The sequence below is a fragment of the Pelmatolapia mariae genome, linkage group LG8, assembly GCF_036321145.2.
Source record: "Pelmatolapia mariae isolate MD_Pm_ZW linkage group LG8, Pm_UMD_F_2, whole genome shotgun sequence".
Lineage (NCBI taxonomy): Eukaryota > Metazoa > Chordata > Actinopteri > Cichliformes > Cichlidae > Pelmatolapia > Pelmatolapia mariae.
This window is the reverse complement of record NC_086234.1, coordinates 15216445-15238970: the sequence shown is the minus strand read 5'-3', so window position 1 is coordinate 15238970 and position 22526 is coordinate 15216445. Positions and strand designations below refer to the sequence as shown.

General features: G+C 37.8%; 1 protein-coding gene across 1 annotated transcript in view; it reads left to right on the top strand.

Annotated features, from left to right (window-relative positions):
• Positions 1-22526, top strand: part of LOC134633885 (protocadherin-15-like) — a 230463-nt gene that overhangs the window by 76420 nt on the left and 131517 nt on the right. Inside the window, exons 10-13 of the mRNA XM_063483036.1 lie at positions 11501-11609; positions 14630-14742; positions 16599-16805; positions 20144-20278. Coding sequence (XP_063339106.1) covers positions 11501-11609; positions 14630-14742; positions 16599-16805; positions 20144-20278 — 564 coding nt within the window. The remainder of the gene's footprint in view (positions 1-11500; positions 11610-14629; positions 14743-16598; positions 16806-20143; positions 20279-22526) is intronic.

Below are 22526 nucleotides of genomic sequence, written 5' to 3'. Positions count from 1 at the left end.
TGTATGGAAATTTAAAAGACATGAGCACTGGCAAAAAGAATATAACAAAAGATGTCTCTGAGTTATGAAAGGTAAGTGAGAAATAAAGCAGTTTTGGAGATTACTTCCTTCCTTACTTGGAATTAAAAATTTAGGGTATTTCAACCTTTGCTGGAATGGGTTTGACTTTTTTTTTTTTTTTACATTTTGTGAATTCAGTTCATAATTTTAAAGTTCTTCTTTTTTGTGCAAAACACAACAAATAACTGCTTTAATTGTACCTTTTTATTCATTTTTCAAGGTAGTTCATTTTTCATTAAAAGTCAAGCATTGCTTTTGCAAAACAGGCTTAAGCCTTTATATATTTCCTTTGTCCACAAGTTAGTCAAAGTAGGAGTGTCTCTGTAATTGAGGCCTTCTAGGAAGATTTGTCTGTATTAATCAACCCCTGTGGTCTAGGTTAATACAGTATAATTGTCAGTTCTGGCCTTTGCTTAAAGATGAAAAAAAAAGTTCAATGACGTATTCTTGGAAAAAATAAGTGCAAAATCTCTTTTTCTCATAACCCATGATTTGGCTAGCATGACAGCAGTGTAGATGAATATCTACTTCCAGCTTTCAGAATAATGAGAACTTTGACTGTTTGAATGACACACACTATATTAAATTTGCATGTTATATTTTCTGTTTCTGATTTGCTTCTAATGCACTGTGCAGAGATTCTTCTTCTTATGGTTACACTTTGACACTGAAACACTGAAATCACTGAACCAACAGTGCTCTTTTATGCCTTACAGTGTCACTATTTTGGTCAAATTTAATCATTTCTCTTGAAAGAAATTACAGCAGCTATAAGCCTTCCTCCCTCTCTCTGATTGGGGTTTATATACATAGTAATACACAATATTATATGCACTCACATACATTTAAATGATCAGCGCAATGCTTAAACTGTGCTTTTTTTCCTCATCGGTTGCCTTTGGTGCCTTTACTACCAGTGTCGCAGTTTGGCTAGATGAATGAGCAGACTGTGTGCTTTGACAGTGGCAGCTGCTCTGCACATTTCAAAATTACCAAGGAGAAAGGAGCAATTTGAATTTTACCAAAAGTCTTAGAACTGAAGAAAGCTTGCATAAACATCATTATCAAATCCATCCAGAGTGAAAAAACAGGAACAGCTTGCAGAAACTGAAGAGAAGGGTAAAGGGTTATGCTGTACAACAGTTTTTCGTGAAACACTCAAAGGTTTAACCTGAAGAATTGATGATCATTTAAGTTACTGGATGGTATTTTTATGCCAACAGCAGTTCTCCTGTTGGTTTGGAAGCGCAGAAGAACTGAGGAGGTGCAGGGAGATAGGTGAAGCTATAGAAAGAATGGAACGACAGCAACAAGCTGCTGTTCCTGGTACAAGAAAATTGGGGAGGGGAGGTGAGGGGAGGAATGAGCGAGGAGGAGAGAAAAGGCACCATAATAGTTTGAGTCCTAATCAGGCTGATGAGAGATGACAACCTCAGAGCCTTGGAGCCAGGATAACTATTCTCTCTCTGTGTCTTTCTTCCTCACACACACACACACACACACACACACACACACACACACACACACACACACACCCCAAGATGCTGGTCATTATGCCGAGGAGTCGGCTGTCAGGCCATGTTCACACATACACTTCAAAAACACTGCCACCTCTGCAGCTCAGTATTTCATAGCTGTAAGGGATAAACCTGACTATTGAATGGTACAGTAAACATCTCACCTGAGACTTGACCAATAATTTAGTTTGTCATTACATCATACTGCAATTGACTGGCAACAAGATGCATGATGCAAATAATGCATATACTCTGTCTGTAATAACAGTATTTTTTTGTTGTTTTTTTTCCTGCACTGACACACTGTGCTTCCTTCTGCAAATTCACATCTGTTACTTGTCCACATATAGCTATATGGGAGTGTGACAAGTTCCCGTTGCACCATAAAGTCTTGCCGTGCACTTTTGTGTAGCTCGGTATCCAGCACAAAGCTTCTTCTGACCACCAAATGCCCTCCAAGATTTTTTCCCCCCTCTATTGATCTCCTCGCTGCTCCCTGGATCAGCCACCTGCCTGCACAGCTGCTGCCCATTTGCTCATTAGTTCCTCAGCATATACGCATATATACATGCACATATATGTAAATACATATATATAAACACTACCAGTCAAAAGTTTGGACACTGCTTCTCATTATTTATTTTTTTCACATTTGTTACATTGTAGATACATACTGAAGACATCAAAAATATGAAGCAAGATACATTGAATTATGTAAAAAATTATAAATAGCTCTAGATATGTCTTATATTTCAGATTCCTCAAAGTAGCCAACCTTTGCTTTGTTGACAGTGCTGCGTGATATAGTCACCTGAAATGGTTTTCACTTCACAAGTGTGCCTTGTCAGGGTTCATTTGGGGAATCTCTTGCCTTTTTAGTGTGGTTGGGACCATCAGTTGTGTTGTGCAGGAGTCACAGCTGACAGCCCTATTTGACAACTATTAGAATTCATATTATGGCAAGAACCAATCAGCTAAGTAAAGAGAAACGACAGTCCATCATTACTTTAAGAGCTGAAGGTCAGTCAGTCCAGAAAATTGCTAAAACTTTGAATGTGACGAAACTGGCTGACATGAGGACCGCCCCAGGAAAGGAAGACCAAGAGTCACCTCTGCTGCTGAAGATAAATTCATCTGAGTCACCAGCCTCAGAAATCGCAAGTTAACAGCACCTCAAATTACAGCCCAGATAAATGCCACACAGAGTTCCAGTAGCAGACACATCTCTACATCAACTGTTCAGAGACTGTGTGAATCAGGCTTTTATGGTCAAACAACTGCTAAGAAACCACGACTAAGGAAAAGCAACAAGCAGAAGAGATTTGTTTGGGCCAAGAAACACAAGGAGTGAACATAGTGGAAATCTGTGTTTTAGTCTGATGAGTCCAAATTTAAGATCTTTGGTTCCACCTGCTGTGTCTTTGTGCAACACAGAAAAGGTAAATGGATGCTCTCTATATGCATGGTTCCCACTGTGAACCATGGAGGAGGAGGTGTGATGGTGTAGGGGTGCTTTGCTGGTGACACTGTTGGGGATTTATTCAAAATTCAAGGCACACTGAACCAGCATCCTGTAGCGACATGCCATCCCATCTGGTTTGCGTTTAGATGGACCATCATTAATTTTTCAACAGGACAATGACCCCAAACACACCTCCAGGCTATGTAAGGGCTGTTTGACCAAGAAGGAGAGTGATGGAGTGCTGCGCCAGTCACCTGAACTAAACCCAGTCGAGATGGTTTGGGATGAGATGGACCGCAGAGTGACGGCAAAATGGTCAACAAGTGCTCAGCATCTCTGCACTGTAAAATATAACTTGTTGTTTCAACTTAAAAATATGAGGTAAAGGGCTGCCTTAAAATTTTAAGTTAAGTCAAGAAATAGAGTTTGTTCTTATAACACAACCAATTGTTATCTTAATGAAAAATCACATGTTGTCTAAACTTTCATCTTAGTTTAGCTGACTGAGATTTGTTAGTCAGTTCAACTCCTTTAATTGTCATTTTTACTTGGGAAAACCCTTTCAGCTAAATTAAAATAATCTATTGTTTAAACTCTTGTCCTAGTTCAGTTGACTTGGGTTTTTTAGTTAATTCAAATACTTTAGTAGTTCTTTTAACTTAGGAATCTATTTTAGCTTAACTAACATAATCTGTTAGCTAAGTTGATTTAAGTTTATTAATTACCTGAGCTCCTTAAGGTAGCTGAGTGAACTTGTAAATCAGTTTCATTTTAATTATCAGAGTTGATTGACTGGATGTAAAGAAAAATGTGTATTAAACATCTTAAGTTTTGTTTTGTTTTTTTAGCTTTCTAACATCCATTTCAGCAAAAATACCTGTTAGGTTTATCTTAGATCTCAGGTTTAAATATCTACATTCCTTTAAATTAATTTTCTGTTGTTTACAGAAAAAAAAATAAAAACCCACAGATTCCATTAAAGTCTATCTGATCATTTCATACAGAAAGTTTGTTTTAAGAACATGACAAGACAATTACTCATGAGCACCCAACATTCACCATTTATTGTGCCATCTTAGTCATCTGAGAAACAGAAAAATCAGTGACGTAGCTCATCAGGCTCACAATCCATCAAAACTCAAAGGCTGCTCCCTGTGAAACAGTAAATTTGAACTTGGTCTTGAGCCCAGTTTAGGTGAAGATTAAATTCTGACCAATACTCTAGGAGCAGTAGTGATTCTTGTGAAGTAACAACATAAAGTCTGCATTAATGTAATGTATCAACGGAACACTTGCTATTTTAGAAAAGTTATTCTTTACATTTACAAAATTTTTAAACTTCATTGTGCTCAGTCACACCTGTTAGCATAAAACTTGAAATATTAAAATAGTACAAAACCTTTGATAAGTGACAGTAAAGATCAGTTTATAACAACTAAGACATCAAACTCTTGTATTTGTCTTCGTTTACAATTGCAACAAATTCCACAGAACCAATATCTCTGAAAATGAGTGCATGCTTCTGAAACATTTGATAATATGAATATTTCAGAAACATCAGTTTGAGTCTGCTCAATTGCAAAACAAAGGAAAAACTACTGACTTGCATGAGATAAGCATCTGCAAAGTCCAGCATATTGTTGTTCACATAAGTTTCTTAAACCATGAACAAATGAGTAATTGTCTAATCTGGAATTTTGTAAAGTGTAGTCATTTAGTGACATACAAAAGTGAGAATGAGAACTTGCAAGAATAAAAAAACAAACAGTAAAATAAAAACTGTCCTTAACACTAAGGATCATACAATTACAGTTCTGCATGGCTTTCTCCAAGAGTCTGTTTCTTAGACCATGCACTAGTGAGATGCACTGCCTTCCACCAATGTTCATTAGGATGTTCTGAATGACTTCAAAGATGTCCTTAAGTTCCTTTGGATAGTCTATGTTGAGGGCAAAAAGAAGGCCCATCAGCATGGAAATGGCACTTGAGACATCCCTCAGATTAGACAGGATTACTGCTGCCTCAAGGACAACCAACACATCGATGATGTCTTCTTCTTTCACCATCGCAATGCCAACTTTCATCCTCTTAGAAAATGTGTCTTCAATACCTGTCGGCTATAAAAGGGTTCAAAGACAAAAAAAAAAAAAAAAAAATTACACAATTACAATTACACAATATCCCTTGTGCTTAACAATTCATGTCTTTCCAAAGAAGAGCCATACTGATGCTTTGGATGATGGTGATTGGCTTTGGGTAACACTTATCAGTTGTTAAAGTTTTTTTCAGAATGAGATATGCACCCCCATGTTACAAATCCATTTCTTGCTTTAAACAAAGACCATGTTCATAAATAACTGAGCATGTCTTCAATTGCAGAATTCAAACAAAATTTTCAATTTAAATGGTAAATGGCCTGTATTTGTATAGTGCTTTACTAGTCCCCTAAGGACTCCAAAGCGCTTTACACATTCAGTCATTCACACACATGGGTGGATCACTGAATCGTGGCTGAAGAGTTGACAGTTCGTCTTATAATTGGAAGGTTGCCGGTTCGAGCCCCAGCTCCGACAGTTTCAGTCGTTGTGTCCTTGGGCAAGACACTTCACCTGTTGCCTACTGGTGGTGGTCAGAGGGCCCGGTGGTGCCAGTGTCCTCGCCTCTGTCAGTGCGCCCCAGGGCGGCTGTGGCTACAATGTAGCTTGCCATCACCAGTGTGTGAATTTAAATCTACTTATGCTAAATATTGGCTGTGCTCTAAACCAAATCTGGCTGAGAATACATGAAATGTGCAAACTGCAGCTACACTACAGGATCAGATTGTGGCTCCATAGACAATGTTTCTTTAATCAGTTTATTGATTAAAGTTTATTTTTTCCCCCTATATTAACAGCATGAAAAAAGAGCATATAGACATGGCTGAACAGGTTGCATAATTGGCACTGAATATCAACATCCACCTTTACCCAGCTGCCCAATGACTCTCGGCCAGTAACCTTTAATTGCTTACCCAGTCTACACAGTCTCTTTTCCAGGGTCCAGGACATTTCACCAAAGTATTGCCCCCCACAGCTGTAGCAGCCACTGCAGCCCCTTAAATATCCTAATATCTCTGCCATTACAATATACAATGTGAGAAATCAAACGTAAAGCTGAAGTGAACAGTACAGCAGCGAAATGTCAAAGACCCTGGTGAAGACATGAATAAACACAAGACACTAATAATATCAATGCTAGCTTGCCAGTTAGTTTCTCTGAAACCCAGACCAACTCCAGTGTCAAAGATCTCGTAATAATACATTTGGTGAGGAAAAAGTACACATGTACTTTTTAATTTAAAATCCACTGTGGTGCTGTCATTATTAAATTTACTAAAAGAAACAATGCTAACCTTCACAGTCTTGAAAGTGTGTGAGGGATCTTCCTTTAGAAAATTAGGTCCTCTGTCCTCTTCCTTTGTGTCGGGCTCTGGTCACAGAAGTCAAAAAGAAAACAAAAACACTTTTTAAACAGTGTTTATGAAGCATGTAGACAGCTCCAAATTCACAGCTTTTTGATACATAATTCCATCAATATATGATTATCATTGGAGATTTTGAATCAGGCTTATCAGGACATTCAAGTAGAATATATCCAACCTACCACCAATATACACAGATTCTGTAAAAGTTACCACACTAAATGTCCAGTTGTGAAATATGATGACAGACTTTACTTATCAGCTTTCTTTCAATGAGTTCATCAGTTGAACTGGATAACCTAAAACTTAAACAAAGGATTAGATTTCGCAGTTGAACACTTACATCATCTCCGAAGCATCTTATGAGCCTAGTTAGCCCTCCTATGCCGCTCTTGATTTTGTACAGCTCCACGAACCTCTCCATAATGGTCAAGCACAGCAAAAAGGAACCCTTTCAGGTCAACAGATGTAAGACGGGCAAATTCTGCTTCAACCTGAGCAATAGAAGAAGAGGGGTGGAGAGTACAGACAGAATAAAAAAAAGATTCTTTGAGACCCAAATTTAAGCAAACAGTCATCTGAGGCCCATTAGAGAAAACACAAACGCACAAAAGCAAACAAACAAAAAGATGCACTTTACCTGCCGTTCAGCAAACAAGGAAGTTCAGAGAACAATAAGCTCTGTCCTGAAATCTTTTAAAGTAGAATGATTGTGAAAATGACTTATGTGATGTAAAACTTTAGTAAACGTGCGATTAAAAGAACACTGAGTAAAAGGACAAGTAACAGTTTCCTTATTCCTCAGATGTTTACCTTGATGAGCAATACTGTTTTAGTCCAACTGCCTCATTAAAGTTACACAACAGGCTTTTTACATTAAAGCCAGCAAGTCCATTACATACTCCCTTTTTAGATCTGAAATACTGTGCAGATTCTGTGTATATGTAGTGGACAGCAATTTACCCAAAAGAGTGCAAAGTTTGCAAGTCCACCTCATTTAAATGACAAAGTCAGATGTGATCATCTAGACCTGTGAAAATAAATTAATGACAAACTTGCAGTTATGAATGTTATTACAACCACAAGAACCTAAACAGTCTGCTCCATTGCTTTTGTTAATGAATCATTTGTTGGTAACACGTCTGAATATTTAGTTTATGCCACCTGCATGTGATCATCAATAGTGCCATATTACTTCTTAAGAAGTACCCTGACACTACAATCTTTATATCATTTGTTCTACAGAGCTATTAAGTTACAATATAATCTGTGGTGTTTCCAGTATGACAAAATGCACAAATTGCAACTTACCATTTGACTCCACTGACAAAAATAAATCCCCAGCATCAAGTTTGGCTTCACAGACCTAAAATAAGTAAAATAAAAATATATGTTATAATTATATTGTTTTCGCCATTTATTCATGTTTGCTAATTTTCTGACATATAAACAATGTTAGTTTTGTTACAATACAGAGAATGCAGTTCAATTAAAAGGTATATTATGCAAAAAAAAACAAAAAACTTCTGCAGTATACCATGCCAAAAATCAGTGTCTCTGATGCCAATTATTTTATCACTACAGCTCTTTTAGTATGGAAACTCACACAATCTAGTCATACTGATCACAAGAGTTCAAAAATAAGTCAAAATAGTGAGCTGTTGTTAAGCATAAAGCATTTCAGGGTAACAAATAACTGCACAATAGAATTAAAGCAAAAAATAAACACACTGGAGGACTATCTGATAAAAACTAATATAATGCTGGTTTGTAGACCATATTTTGTCTCAGTCCTCAGTGCACTCTTGCAGCTTAGCATGCAGCAGTTAATAACAACTTAAGTGATTACATAGGGGTAAAAAGATGACAACAAGCATCGGAGTCCTGCCAAAAAGTTCTTTTTGAACCCAGCCAGTTATTGGAAATATTGCCAAAATGAACTTCCACCAAAATACAACAGCCTGTGAACTTGAAAGAAATTTACAAGTACAGAGACAATATGAAATAAGCTTTATTAATTAGCTGAGTTAGCTTGCTAATATCGCAACAGTGGTTGAGTGCACAACCTTAAAGCTAGCGGCACAATACTTGTGATTTGGTCAGTGCCACATTAAACCCATAAAAAAGGCCATGTGTCAGTTTATTAGGTCAAGTTTGGTCATGACACACAAGCTGGACCTTGTCGGCTAAAGTTACATTAGCTAAAGCAAACATTTCGGTAAAAGAGAAAAACACACATCATGCCATAGATTCAAAACATGTTCCAACTTTTGTAGCTCTCTTTCCTTATAGTTATAACCAATGTTACTCACCTTGAAAGCATATTCCAAAGAAGACGATTAGAAAACGTCCAAGTAAAGTGAGCATGTCGTTAACCGCCAATTCCCCATGATGCACCTCGGTAGCAGTCACGTGAGGCAGTTTTGAATCCTGCTGTGCTCAACTTACCCACATTGTCAAGTTCACATAAGTTGCTGATTTAGCTGGACATGAGTTTTCAAGTTAGCTTTTTTTGGTGTAATTGGGACGTTTTTAACTTGTAATTCTATGTTATAACAACAACTTCAGTCATCTATCGTCAAACTGATATAGAATAATATGTTGAAATAACAAACATCTAGAATTACATTTTACAGTGTGGGAACTCCTTCAAGACTGTTGGAAAACCATTTCAGACGACTACCTCATGAAGCTCATCAAGAGAATGCCAAGAGTGTGCAAAGCAGTAATCAAAGCAAAGGGTGGCTTTTTTGAACAATCTAAAATCTAAAACATTTTTTGAGTCATTTCACACTTTTTGGTTTACTACATAATTACATATGTGCTCATTCATAGTTTTGATGCCTTCTGTGAGAATTTGCAATGTAAATAGTCATGAAAATAAAGAAACAATATGAGAAGGTGTGTCCAAACTTTTGACTTTTCAAGAGCAAAGCAAGTAAAGAGCTTTCAGTATTACCTGCAACTTGACTTGCTATGTTGATCTTTTTTTGACCCCCAGCTTATTATTTGGCCCAGTTATATCAGACTAAACCAAATACTCTAATAAAATTCTTAAGTTTATAACTAAGCTTAAGAGTGGCAGTAGCCGACAACTGATCTTCATGGAGTAACCCCAGTTTTGCCCAGTCCAGCTAAAGATGAAAGAGGCAGAAAAACTACTATATTTAAAAGTTGTAAGAATATTACATGGTACAGAAGCCAAATCAATCACATTACTGAGCAGTTTTTCTTAATGGTTTAAAAGTAGTAAGTCATGTGTATAAATTGGCTGTGGCAATTAATGGACTTTATTATTTTATTAATTTCCAAAATCATTAGTTGCTTAACTTAAATACTAAACAGCAACTCAGTGACAGTGCCAGAACCCTGACACTTCTAAGTAAATTTGATTTTGACCGTTTAAAATTTAATTTGGACCGTCTCTTAAAATGAAATGATGGATCACTTTATAATAAAGCAATGCAATAAAAAAGCCTTGATTAAAAAAAAATCATAAAGCCAGAGATCTCTGACTGAGCTGATGTGTGTTTATAAAGTCAAAAGCCCTGCTTTAAAATCAGGTTGTGGTCAAGTAGTCTTTTCTGTTTAGGAAAGTTCCTAATTGAGTGAAATGACCCAGTATAAAGTATGAGCTTATATAACTTTCTAAATTCTACAAAAAAAAAATCATCAGTTTTGCTGGTTTGGGCTTAGCTGACGTGGACTGACTCAAGAATTTCTTCATGCTTTTTTACCAGCTAGTCAGTTAATAAGCCAAGCCATGCAGCAGCATGAAGAGCTTAAATAGAAGTGAGTGACTTCACTGGAGATGCGTCACAATCATATCAAAGTTTGTGTATGCCCGTAGATAATGTGGCGGGAGTGATGGAGTAATTGACAGTATGAATGATAAATTATTTACAGTGTCACAACATTATTGCCTCGACCGTCACAAATCACAGGCTGACTCGCACATCGCTTTTGTAGTTCTTGTTGTCAGTGCTTTTTTTCCCTATTGGCAAAGTTAAATGGTGTCAATAACTAAAATTACAGTGGCACTCTTGTAGTGTTTTAGCGACCTGGTTGTCTTTCGAGGGCTTTAAGTTTCTTCCATGCTGCATTAACATCTCCCTGTCTCCCTTCACTCCTGACAGATTCATCTCCCTTCTATATATTTAAACCCTCTTTTACTCCACTCCATTACTCCCCATAACTTCTTCTCTGCCGGTGTTTTCGCTCCCTTCCTCTTCAGGCAACAGCAAAGATGGCTCGGTGAAGGCTGGTAGATTTTAAGTGGTGCATGACAGGTGCGGCAGTTAAATATTGTGTCATAGCAGGTGTGTACGGTGCATGCATGTCTATGGGAGGATGCGTATTTAGAAAAACTCGCAGGCTTGTTGTTGTGCTTTGTTTGGCATTTTATTTCCTCAGTGATCATAATTTTTTCCCATGGACATGTTATATTTCTCCCATCGGGGGTCTTCTCATTGCACAGACCACAGCAATATTGTACTGTCGTAAGTCAACATTATAGCCTGGCCACGTTAGTATGCAGATGGAGCCAGATTCTCAACTCCTACTGTGTATTTGTGTGTTTGAGTGTGTGTGCGTGGGTGTGTGCACAATATATATTACCATTTATATGCTGCACTTATATAATACATTTTACTGTGTGGATGTGCATATTTACCCTCCTGTGTGATTTTAAATTTACTCCAATTTTGTGTTGTCTTCAACAATACATTTTCCTGTTTTGCTGCTCCGATGTTTCCTCTGCTTGGATATAGTTTGTGCATTAAAATAGCTTTGCCCAGACCACCAGTAATTAAATAATTGCTATGTCTTCCTCCTAATTTTAGCAGAGCTTCTGTTATCACACACAACGTTGGCAGTGGATGTTAAAAGTGCTGTTCTACGTCCAAGTTTGATTGATTCATTGTTTTGTTTTTTCCCTCTCTCTCTCTCTCTCTCTCTCTCTCTCTCTCTCTCACTCTCACTCTGTGGAAAATATTTCTCCAGAGTAAGGTGAATCCGCTGAATGTGACTCCACCCATACAAGCTGTGGACCAGGACAGAAACATACAACCTCCCTCTGACAGGCCGGGGATCCTATATTCCATCCTTATTGGTAGGTTTGTTTGTTTTTATTAAACATTTTAGGAAGTTATTTAATAAATGGCAAAGCGGTACAGTGGTTTGCAGTCACGTCACAACAAGGAGGTTCTGGGTTAGAACCCTCTGGCCTGCTTGGTCCTTGGTGTGTCAAGTTTGCTTGTACTCTGTGTGCCCACGTGAGTTCTCTCCAGGTACTCTGGCTTCCTCCCACAACCTAAAAGGCATGTTTGGTTAATTGTTAATCCTAAATTGGCTGTAGGTGAAAAGGAAAAATAGCATCCTTATGTTTTTGTTGTTGTTGGGGGTTTTTTTTACCCAAACAATTTTAAATTCACAATTTTTTTAAGCCTGATTGGTAAAACATTATTTAACATACCACTTACACAGGGCAATACGTTCTGACTCTGTTCTTTCGAGATTATCTTGTCAAATGTAGATCAGTGGTATCGCGGTTCCTTAGACTAGATTTAAGGCCCAATGCTAACGTCCACACTCAGAAATTTTAATATAAAAGTAAAAAGTTCATGCATTATTGTATCTTAAAGGCTGCCTTGTACTATATTATTTCCACTAGAGCACTTTGTTGTCTAAATGCAGGCTTACTTGGTGGTCCTAAATGATCCGAAAGTAGAATTTAAGCGAGAACCTTCAGCCATCAAGCCCATTTCCTTTGGAACCAGCTCCCGGTTTAGGTTTAGGAGATGCATGTTCTCTACTTTTAAGAGCGTATGCATCTCCTGTATGGCATAAGAGAGGCTTAAAATGTTCCTTTTTAATAAAGCTTAGTTACACCTGGATCAAATGACCCCAAACCAAACCATCCCACTGTTTTAGGCTCATGATACACATAGAACTCCATTTATTTATTTTCCCTTTCATATATGTCATTATGTTTTGTGTTCCATCCTGTTTGTTGCTCATGGTTTCAGCTTTCTGTCATTTATTTCCCCTCACCAACCTCAGGTAATAAGGTTGGTGAGGGCATCTGAGCCTTTTTTGTTAGAGGTTTTTCTTGAACCTCTTCCTTCCCACCGTTACCAGGTGCTTTGTTGTAGGGGATTGTTGGATTGATGGGGTTCCCTCACTAATCAGTGTTTTTACTTTACAGTATAAAGCACCCTGAGCTGCCTGTTGTGTACTAGCACTGTATAAATAAGCTGTGCTGAATCAAATGGAATCAAGTAACACACCTACAGAAGTACCACAGCTGCGCACACATTTGCCATCAGAGTGGAGAATGAGACCAGGCCTAAACTATTACTTGTTAAAAAATGTTCCTAAGGCTTTTGATGAAGTAACTTAAATAGACAGTGATAAAAAAAAAAGTATGCTCTGGACAGTTTGTGAAAGATAACATTTTACAGAATTACAGAGGTGGAATTGTTTCTCATTAGTGCTTTATAAGTATCTAAAACTACAAGACAACTGTGCATCATAGAAAATATTTTGATTACCATTTGAAACTATCAAATGCAGCATAACAGCAACTTCAACAAGTCAGGATGTGCATAGTCTGTAGAAATGTACTGACATGACTTGACACAGGCTTGATTAAATTTCCCAGACCCCTCCTGTGAAACTAATCTGTCTCTGAGTGAGGATTATTAGAGAAAGTGTGACAAAGGGCAAAAAAAAAAGATGTTGCAGCTCATCCAACATTATGATTCTAAATCTAAAAACAGAAATTACTCTTGATAGTAAGCTGAGGAATATTTAATGTGAACTGCAGTGGTTTTGGTTCCACTACTTGTGATTTTTAAGGAAGGATCTGACAAATATTTGAAGTGCCATTAATGGAGGCAGGTTAAATAAATCAAAAGTGAGGCTTTTATTTTACTGTTAAACATCTAAATGCGCCAGTTCACCAGAAAAAGCAAGAAACACGCAGGAGGTAAAAAGACACAGAGAAGATGGGAATTGCAGCACTATTTATGCACAAAAAGACATTTATACACAAAAGGGTAATCAGGAAATAGGACACAACGGGGTAACTAAACACAGGTAAAGATAATCAAGGACAATGAGACTGGAGGGGGAGTAAAACATTTAACACAGGAGACAAATAACTATCAAAATAAGACTGGAGTTAATAATCTAACAGGGAAATGTAGACATGAGTAAACTTAAAAAAAAAAAAAGTAATTTATACAGGAGGATGAGATGAGATTTTTGTGAGACCACAAATTAAAATCTAAAACAAACAGTAAGTAATCTAATAACTAAAAACTGAAAATATTAAGGAAATACAAAAAGATGCAAATGTAAATAGTAATAAAAGTAAAACGAAGGAAACATTTAATAAGTTGAAAAAATCAAAGTCCTCCATCTAAGACGTCTGTCCAGCTGTACTCTTGCTGCATGTCATACTTGGCCCTCATTCTTTCTGAACTCCCTGCATGTTTTCACTACTGCTTTCAAAAAAAGGCATAGAAATAACATTAAAAATGCAAAATTAAGATGCTTAATATATTTACCTAAGCTTGGATTCTAGGTAAAAGCACATGCCTTAGATATAATAATAAAAAAAAAAAAAGATATAATATTGGGCACTCACTCGAAGAAATTTATGTAGCACATTTCATTCCAAGTGGAGGCACAAAGTATCCATAAACATAGTAGAAATCATCTGTCTTGGAACGTGCCATCTCTCAAAAGCCAGTCAGATCAATGCTAGCTGCTGTAGCTGTAAAGATGTAACATAGGCCAAAGTGCACACTTGAGAAATGTGATTGTGTACATCTGCCTGTGTTGCTGCTCTTTTTACCAGAGCGTGTTTTCCCCATTGAACAATGTAGCCTTCCTAGGAATCATATATGTACGGGCGGTGTGTACCTGTTGCGAGCTGAGATCTTTAAACTGGGAGCATTATCCAAGTCTCTTGCCTTGGATTCTCCCTCTAGAAACCCATCAAGCAAACATAAAGTGATTCTAACACAAATGTTTCCTCCCCTCTCCCACACCAGTATATCTTCTGTTAAAAAGCCATTTTTGGTTTGCTCTTACTGTTTGTGTTTGTTGTCCTCTCTCTTCCAGGCAAACCAGAGTCCTATGTAGAATATTTCCGCTTAAACAGAACCACAGCAGAACTTCTGCTACTGAAGCCCATCGACAGAGAGCACTACCACAGATTTGATCTGGTGATCAAGGTGAGAAACACTGCAGCAGCAAACAAGACAGTTTTAATGAGATTTTCTTTTTTCTTGCATGTTTCTTCTACCTCAAAGAAACCCGCCAGTTCACTCTGTAGGGCTTTTTTAATGCCTTTAATCCGCAAATATTCATCAAGCTGTTGATCAGCAAATCTCTAAGTCCTAATAAAGACTGTTTGTATTAGGTTTATTTATTTCCTGACAATTAAAAGTAGTCTGCCATGAAGACATTTAATGATAGTAACTTTAAAGCATTTGCTACATTAGTATGCATGTGTAGGTGTTGTCTCCATAAGGCCAGTAATACAGTTAAACCATATAACATATATCAGGTTTTGCTTAGTTAAAAGTACATATATATAAATCTTACCCTACTCTCAAATACTTACAGAATTTTACAACTAATAGCTCTTACAAAAAAATGAATAAATAATGAAAGGAAAGGCAACAGAAGGGAGCAAAGTAACAGAAATACACTGGTCTTTTAATAATCCACCCGAGGTAAACTAAAAGGATTGGTACACATTTATTTGTACAAAACAATTTATTTTGCCTTTGTCAAATGAAAGAAGGACGTTTCATGACTTTAGTACAAACAGTAACAGGTAAAGTAGGGTCTTTGGTCAGATATGTGACCAGCACCTCAGTGGTCACCGCCTCAGATGTTTCTTGTAACATTTAAAATCCTTCTCTAAGGACAACGATCAACTACACTCCATCAAGCCACTCTGAATGAAAGATTTATAAGAGCTGGTTTGGAGTTTGCCAGATGCATTGAAGGATTATTAGAGCATGAGGAAAAAATATGATCCGATGTGCCAAAAACTATTTGGGCTGAACTCCAAGAACTCTGCCTGATGAGCACCAAGCACTGGTGTTCATTAAGCTCACTGGCGATCACTAAGCTCACTAATGCTATCCCTACAGTGAAGCATGGTTATAGCATCATAATGCTAAAAGAGCGCTTCTCACCATTAGGGACACAGAGACTGCTCAGAATTAAAAAGAATATGAACAAACCAAAACACAGTAACTGTTCATCTTTTAAGAGATCATACTCATGTGGATTTGACACAAGTCTGAATATACTTGAGTGGACTTGAAACTCACAGAATATCTATAGAAAAACCTTCAGATGGCATCCTTTCTTTGTGATGAATCGTGAAAGGTTTTGCCAAAAAAGCTCTACTGGCTGCCAATGCACTGGATGAAGGGTTAGAATGCTTTTGCAAAGAAAGATTATTGTTTTTAAAATGACAGTTTATCAAAAGCATGTTTTCATTTGCTCATTGTCATTTCTACATACTTCTAATGTTACGTTGCCAAAATGTAAGCAAACGTAGACTAAAAACTGGTCTCAAATTAGTATGTTAGCCCAGACCTGTAGCTGAACTTTCATTACGGATCCGTGTTAGCATTTTTCACTTGTAAAATAGCAGAGAAGCCACACTATACAACTCTACTGGTTACTTAAATCAACTTTAAAAAAAAAAACAAAAGAAAAGAAAAAGAAAAAAAGACTGAAACTCAGAAATAAATCATCAACCCATACTTTTTCAGCAGCACTTAAACCTTTGAACTTGACTAACCAATTTCCTTAGAGAAATCATTTCATAAAATGACAGACTGATTAAACAGAATCACCAGCACAAACAAAAAAAGCACACTTGTTACTATTTTCAGCATGTGGAACTGGAATGCATGGGTAGTCGCAGCATCTGTCATATCACTGTGTGTAATTTCGTCAACCACTGTAAAGACATACAGGCTTAGCAGCGTGATTTGTGGCTGGTCAGTTAGAGAAGATTCAAAGCTAAATTGGTTGTTATTACACTTTCCTCTCTCCCCTTTAGGCAGAACAGGACAACGGCCACCCCCTGCCAGCTTTTGCCAGCCTTCAAATCGAAGTTCTGGATGAAAACAACCAGGCACCCTACTTCCTGCAGCCTAGTTACCATGGCTACATCAGTGAGGCATCGCCAGTGGGAACCACCATAGCGACCAGCGCCAGCCTATCTGTACCACTGGCCATAATAGCACTGGATAATGATGTGGAGGAGGTATGATGAACATGTACAGAGCTGTGATTGATTACAAAACAAAAACTAAATATTGTTGTTACTGATTAATTAAATTCTAACAGAGTGAAGAATGAAAATGTTCTTGTAAAACACAGAACGACGCAGCTGTTTTAAAATGGTTTGGATTTTTTAGTATGTGTAAAAACCCTTACAACATTTTGATCTGTTGAATCTACTTCTTTTATAGCTAGCACTCAATAAGACGCCTGTAGGTATCAGCTCGGTGCATTCCTTCTATCTTGACCTTCAGAGTTCTGAGTGGTGTTAACAAGGACTGTGCTTCTAACAACAGACACATGACTCACTTATGTCAATGCTCATTGGTGTTGTGATGTTAAAGTTTACTATACTAGATGAAAGCAGACCATTAGCCTTTTACCTCCTGTTGTATTAGAGATCATTTACCTCGGTAGGCCTGTCAAGCTCTTTGCTATCCTACTGATTTACTTGTTGTAAATAATACAACTGCTGAAAGGCACATCCTTGATAACAGGCAGACAAAAGGCCTGTTATCTAACTGCCTACTTTTCACACAGGTGATTGAAAATAACAGCTTAAGCTAGCAGATATTTTATTTTATTTTTACAATTTTGTTTTATCAGGTGCTAGCTTACATATTAAGCTAATATTGCTGATTGAAAACACTGTCTCTGTTCATCGCTCTATCTCATGTTTTCAGCAACATTGTTAAATAACAAAAAAGAGAGGGAAACTGAGTGACAGGTTAGCCAGACATGATTAGCAGCTTACATAGGACCACAAAAGCACATATTTTAATAACTTACGACTAATACATCATTTATATATTTTTTTCAGACCATAATAAAATGCACCCACTGGACACTAATTATTATTAGGAACTCAAATCAGACAAAAGGAAAGGTGATTTAAGGGTCTTTGAATATGGGATGGTTGTTGGTACCAAACAGGCTGATCTGTATATTTTAGAAACTGTTAACTGACATTTCCCCACGCTACTATCTCTAGAGTTTACAGAGAATGTTCCAAAAAACAGGAAAAATCCAGTGAGCAGCAGTTCTCTGAGCAAGGAGACTTTGTTGATGCCAGAGATTAGAGGGGAATGGCCGGACTGCTTTAAGCTGATAGGAAGGCAACAAAAAATCAGGTAACCACTCATTACAACCAAGGTCTACAGAAGAGCATCTCTTGAACTTGAAGCAGAGGACCACTTCTGTCAGCTAAGAACAGGAAACTAAGGCTACAATTCACATGGGTGAATTCTAATCACCAAAATTGGAAAATGGAAGATTGCAGCATACCTGGCAATGTTTTTCCAATGTTGAGATTGTAGGATTAGAATTTTGATTAAGCAACATTGTAGCATGTATCCATCCTGCCTTAGATCAGCAGTTCAGGAAAGATATGGGGGTATATAATGATGTGGTGGTATATTTTCATGGCACATCCCACTGTGCATCATTTAAATGCCACAGCCTACCTGAGGATTGTTACAGACCATGTCTAGCCCTTCATGACCCAGTGACCAACCTTCTGATGGCTGCTTCCAACAGTTTAACTCGTCATATCAAACAGCTCAACTTGGTGAATGTTTTTTTGAACATGGCAATGAGCTCACCGTATTCAAATGCCCTTTACAGTCAATCCAGTAGAGCACGAGAGATTTACAATATGAATGTGCAGCAACTGCATGATTCTAACATGTCAATATGCACTGAACTCTCAAAGAAATGTTTCCAGCGCAAAGAAGAAAGGAAGTCCTAAAAGGAAAAATAGACTTTGGCACTGTACTAGCAAGTTGTACTAATAAAGTGTCTGGTGAGTGTATATTACCTTCAGATGCCTTGCTGCTGGCGGGACTATGTAGAACATATCGCAAAATCTAGATCTTGACAGGCCTACCAAAGCTATGACTAAACGATCAGGGCATGGGTCTATCTTCTGGTCAGCTGTTAGAAGCACTTTGGATCTCTTTACCTTACTAATATAAAATCCTGCTCTCATGTAAATAAACCAGCTCTTGCCTAGAAACAAAATTAAACCATCATGTAAACAAAGCTAGAAGCATGGTGACAGTATTTAATCATACCATACAGAAATGAGGGATTGGTCTATTCAAGTGTCCGTTTTCGCCGCCCTCTTTCGCTCTGCCGAATCTCGGCTTTGTGCCTTGCTTGCAGTGTGTGAAGTGCCCTATCTAATTTCCCTCTGAATCTGGATAGTAAAACTATTTCCCTTTTAAATTGCCTCTCGGTAATGTAAGATATTTACAGTGCTGCAACATTGTTATCGCCGATGCATTCCCAAGAGCTTAGTTTGTTTAAGATGTAGCATAGGCATTTTGACAAAAACAAGCTTTGGTTCACTGCTTTCTAAAAGACCCCAACAGCTTGGAATGGGCTTAGAGAGGATAATGTGTGCATTTGTGTGTGTTCCCGGGACTGTGTATGTGTGTGTCAAGTGATATACATTGAGTTATTTTTAATATTGCTAACCCTGGCCTTTCCTCCAGCATTAAGCACCAACAATGATGATTAGTCCTAATTGCTTTTATGTGACATCCATCACTTTTATTTATGTGTGTGCGCATACAAATGCGAGTATCTGTGTGCGCCTGTAACTGTGCTGCTGTGTGTATGTGCATGCTTATTTATGACTCAATATCCACACCGGCTACATCGACAGTATTATCAGCTCCCCTACCCCCCCACCCTGCTGAGCCAGCCTTATCTGGAATGAGAGCTCCCCTCTCTCTCTCTCTCTCTCCCTCATGCGCACACACACACACACACACACACACACACACACAGAAGAGATGACTGTGTAGGTAATGTCAGAGGAGGGCTTGGATGAGGATTGCCTCTCCATCACTGAGTATAGCACAGACACACACCGATTGAGCCCTCTTCTGAGAATTTGTTATGTCAAGAAAACACAAGGGATGTTTTTCATTCATATTCTTAACCGATCTCTTGTCCAAGCACTTCTTTGTTCACAGCTGTTTTGCTTATGAAGCATGTGGATTCACTGTGTTTTGCCACTGATATATTCAGCTTTGTAATATATATATAATTATTTCAGAGAAACACAGTTCGACAGCTGGCTCTTGCCTACTTTTGCCCATCAATTATCATCTTGGCCAAAAATTCTGTGTATTTTTTTTAACCAATCCAGTGTAGCCACTTCACTACAGGTTTGCATGTATAGTAATTAATGTAGATGATAGTGAGACATGAGGGAACGGTATCTGAGTGCAAGCGATCCCCCAGCAGAGGATTTAAGGGTAAAAACAAAAAGTTAAATGTTGTAATGCCTCCATTTATGTCTCTCTTCAACAGACTCGGGATCCGCAGCTGCAATTCTCACTGGACAGCTATTCTCATGTTTTCTCTGTATCTGCTACTGGAATCAAAAGATACCTCACTCTGGTGCAGCCTGTCGACAGAGAGACACAAGACTCCTACACATTCACGGTACTCTATGGGCTTGATGTCTGTGTGCACTACACAAAGTGTTTGCATGTGAGGGGAAAAGCGATAGATAAGTGTCTGAATGCATTTGAATAACTCCCCTTCAAAGTCAGATAAAAGCAGGGGTCTTGGGAAAAACAAACAAAAAAATCTCACGAAGAAGAAGTGAAAAATGGAAATAAAATGACACCAGAGGAATACGCAGAAAAATAAAAATATGCTTGGGTTTCTTAACCTATGCTTGAGCCCGACTTTAAGCCATTTTAGCAGTAAGGCGAGAGAAGCGAGATAAAGTGAGGAGTGGAGAAAATGCAGAGGATGTGAGTACAGGTGAAGCACACACACAAAAAAAAGCAGATTAGAAAGAAGAGAGCGGGAGGTTACAGAGAACACAACAGACCTACTGTGGAGGGAGGCGGCTAGAGAGGCCTGAAGTACAAAAATCATGAGAAGGCGAAGGAAAAGGGCAAACATGGAAGGAGACCAGAATTTCTTCAACCTTCATATGTTTTTAAAAGTTGTTTTGATTTTCTGTCCTAACAGTGCTTCTAAAAAAATGAGTTTGGAATGACAGTATTAATTATTATACTGTCACTAGTAATTAATGCCTTTGTTGCTTACTGTAGAAATGAATGTAGCAAACAAGACTAATTACAGTGATTACAGTTTGTCTGTGTCCACATCTTTCCGTATTTTTTCTGCTTCTGTCTGTCATATCTGGTACATTTTCTTCATTTTCCCCTCTTCTCCCTGTTTTTTGGTAAATTTATCAGTGGAATCTAATCCAGCAGCTTCTTCATTGGTAGGGCGCATGTAAGCTGCCCAATGCCAAGCAGAGTATCAAAATGTATCTCAGTATATGATGTACAGCATTGTTACTTCACACAGCAGCTGTTATCTGACAAGCTCAGGCTGGTAACTCTGGCAGTGTGTGTGTGCACGTGTGTGGGTGGGACTGTATGTGGCTCTATGTGTCCTTGAGTGTGTATTCAGCAATTTGGGAGTTAAAGATGGAAAAAGCAGAAGGCCTGGTGTATTGATTTAAAGGCAGAGGTGTACAGTAATCATCATGAAAGCCTTGGAGGAGAAATTAAACTCAAGGCAGAGAGAGATATGAGAAATGGTGGGTGATTTTCATTTGAAGGAGTGAATCAGCTTCTTGGCAGATGAGCTTGTGGAGAAGATTGGTATCAGCGAAGAAACTTCTTTCCTGCCGATATTCGCTTTGAATGATTTCTAAAACATGGTTGAAATGCACATTTTCCCTTGAATTTTTCTGCTACTGACTCATTTATGGGCGAGTGGAGGGACATTGGGGAAAAAAAGATGAAACCAGGCACGGTCATAAACAAAATTTGTCATGGATGTGAAGCGTTTTAATTGACATTTGAATGTTTTGAACATCTCAGAGCATGAACTAAAGGACAGGGGAGACTAAAAACATGCTTGTGACATTAAAGTTGATTTAAATAGAAACAACATACTTAACGTGATTAATTTTATCTAAGTTAATCGAGCTCCTAAGACTTGAACGACAATCAGTTTTTGACATTTCTCTCATGTTTTCAGAAATTTCCAGTAGGTGAAGTTGAGCTTTTTTCATGTTTGTACCTATGAAGCCACAAAAATTGATGTTTTAAAGTGGCAGGGTGCAAAACACAATAATAAAGAACAGGTTCTACTTAGAGGAGCTCAGCAGTTTGCTTTCAGAAAAACATTACTGCTCACTTGATAGTAAGCAAAAGCCAGCCAGCTTCACCTTCATGTACAGTATCCTTTCAGTCTTATTTATACGAGGTTGACAAACATAACTCTCACTGATAATGCTATTTCTTATTTATATGCATTTTAAATAAATGTATGCATTATAAATGGCGATAGTTACCAGGAGTACTCCTGCGTTTAGGTTAAATTAGAGACAGCCAGCACTGATTAAAGAGTTTCCACAGTGTTCACTATTGTCTTCTTTTTCCTTTCTGTATACAGATTTTGTCAGTCTTTAATGTCCCTTCTTTTAGTAAATACTGTGAAGCATCTTGTAACTACACTCTCTTTATTGGGTACATCTCTTTGCTTGTTAATGCATATTTCTAATCAGAATGGGAAAGAATGGAATAGAATAGAAATGAAAATTGACTAAACGGAGTATTTTTGGAAACTTGTTTTATATAGAAATGTTAAATTTTGAAGCACATTGTCTACAGCAGAAGAAGACCACTCCAGGTGTTACTCCTTTCAGTTAGGGACAAGA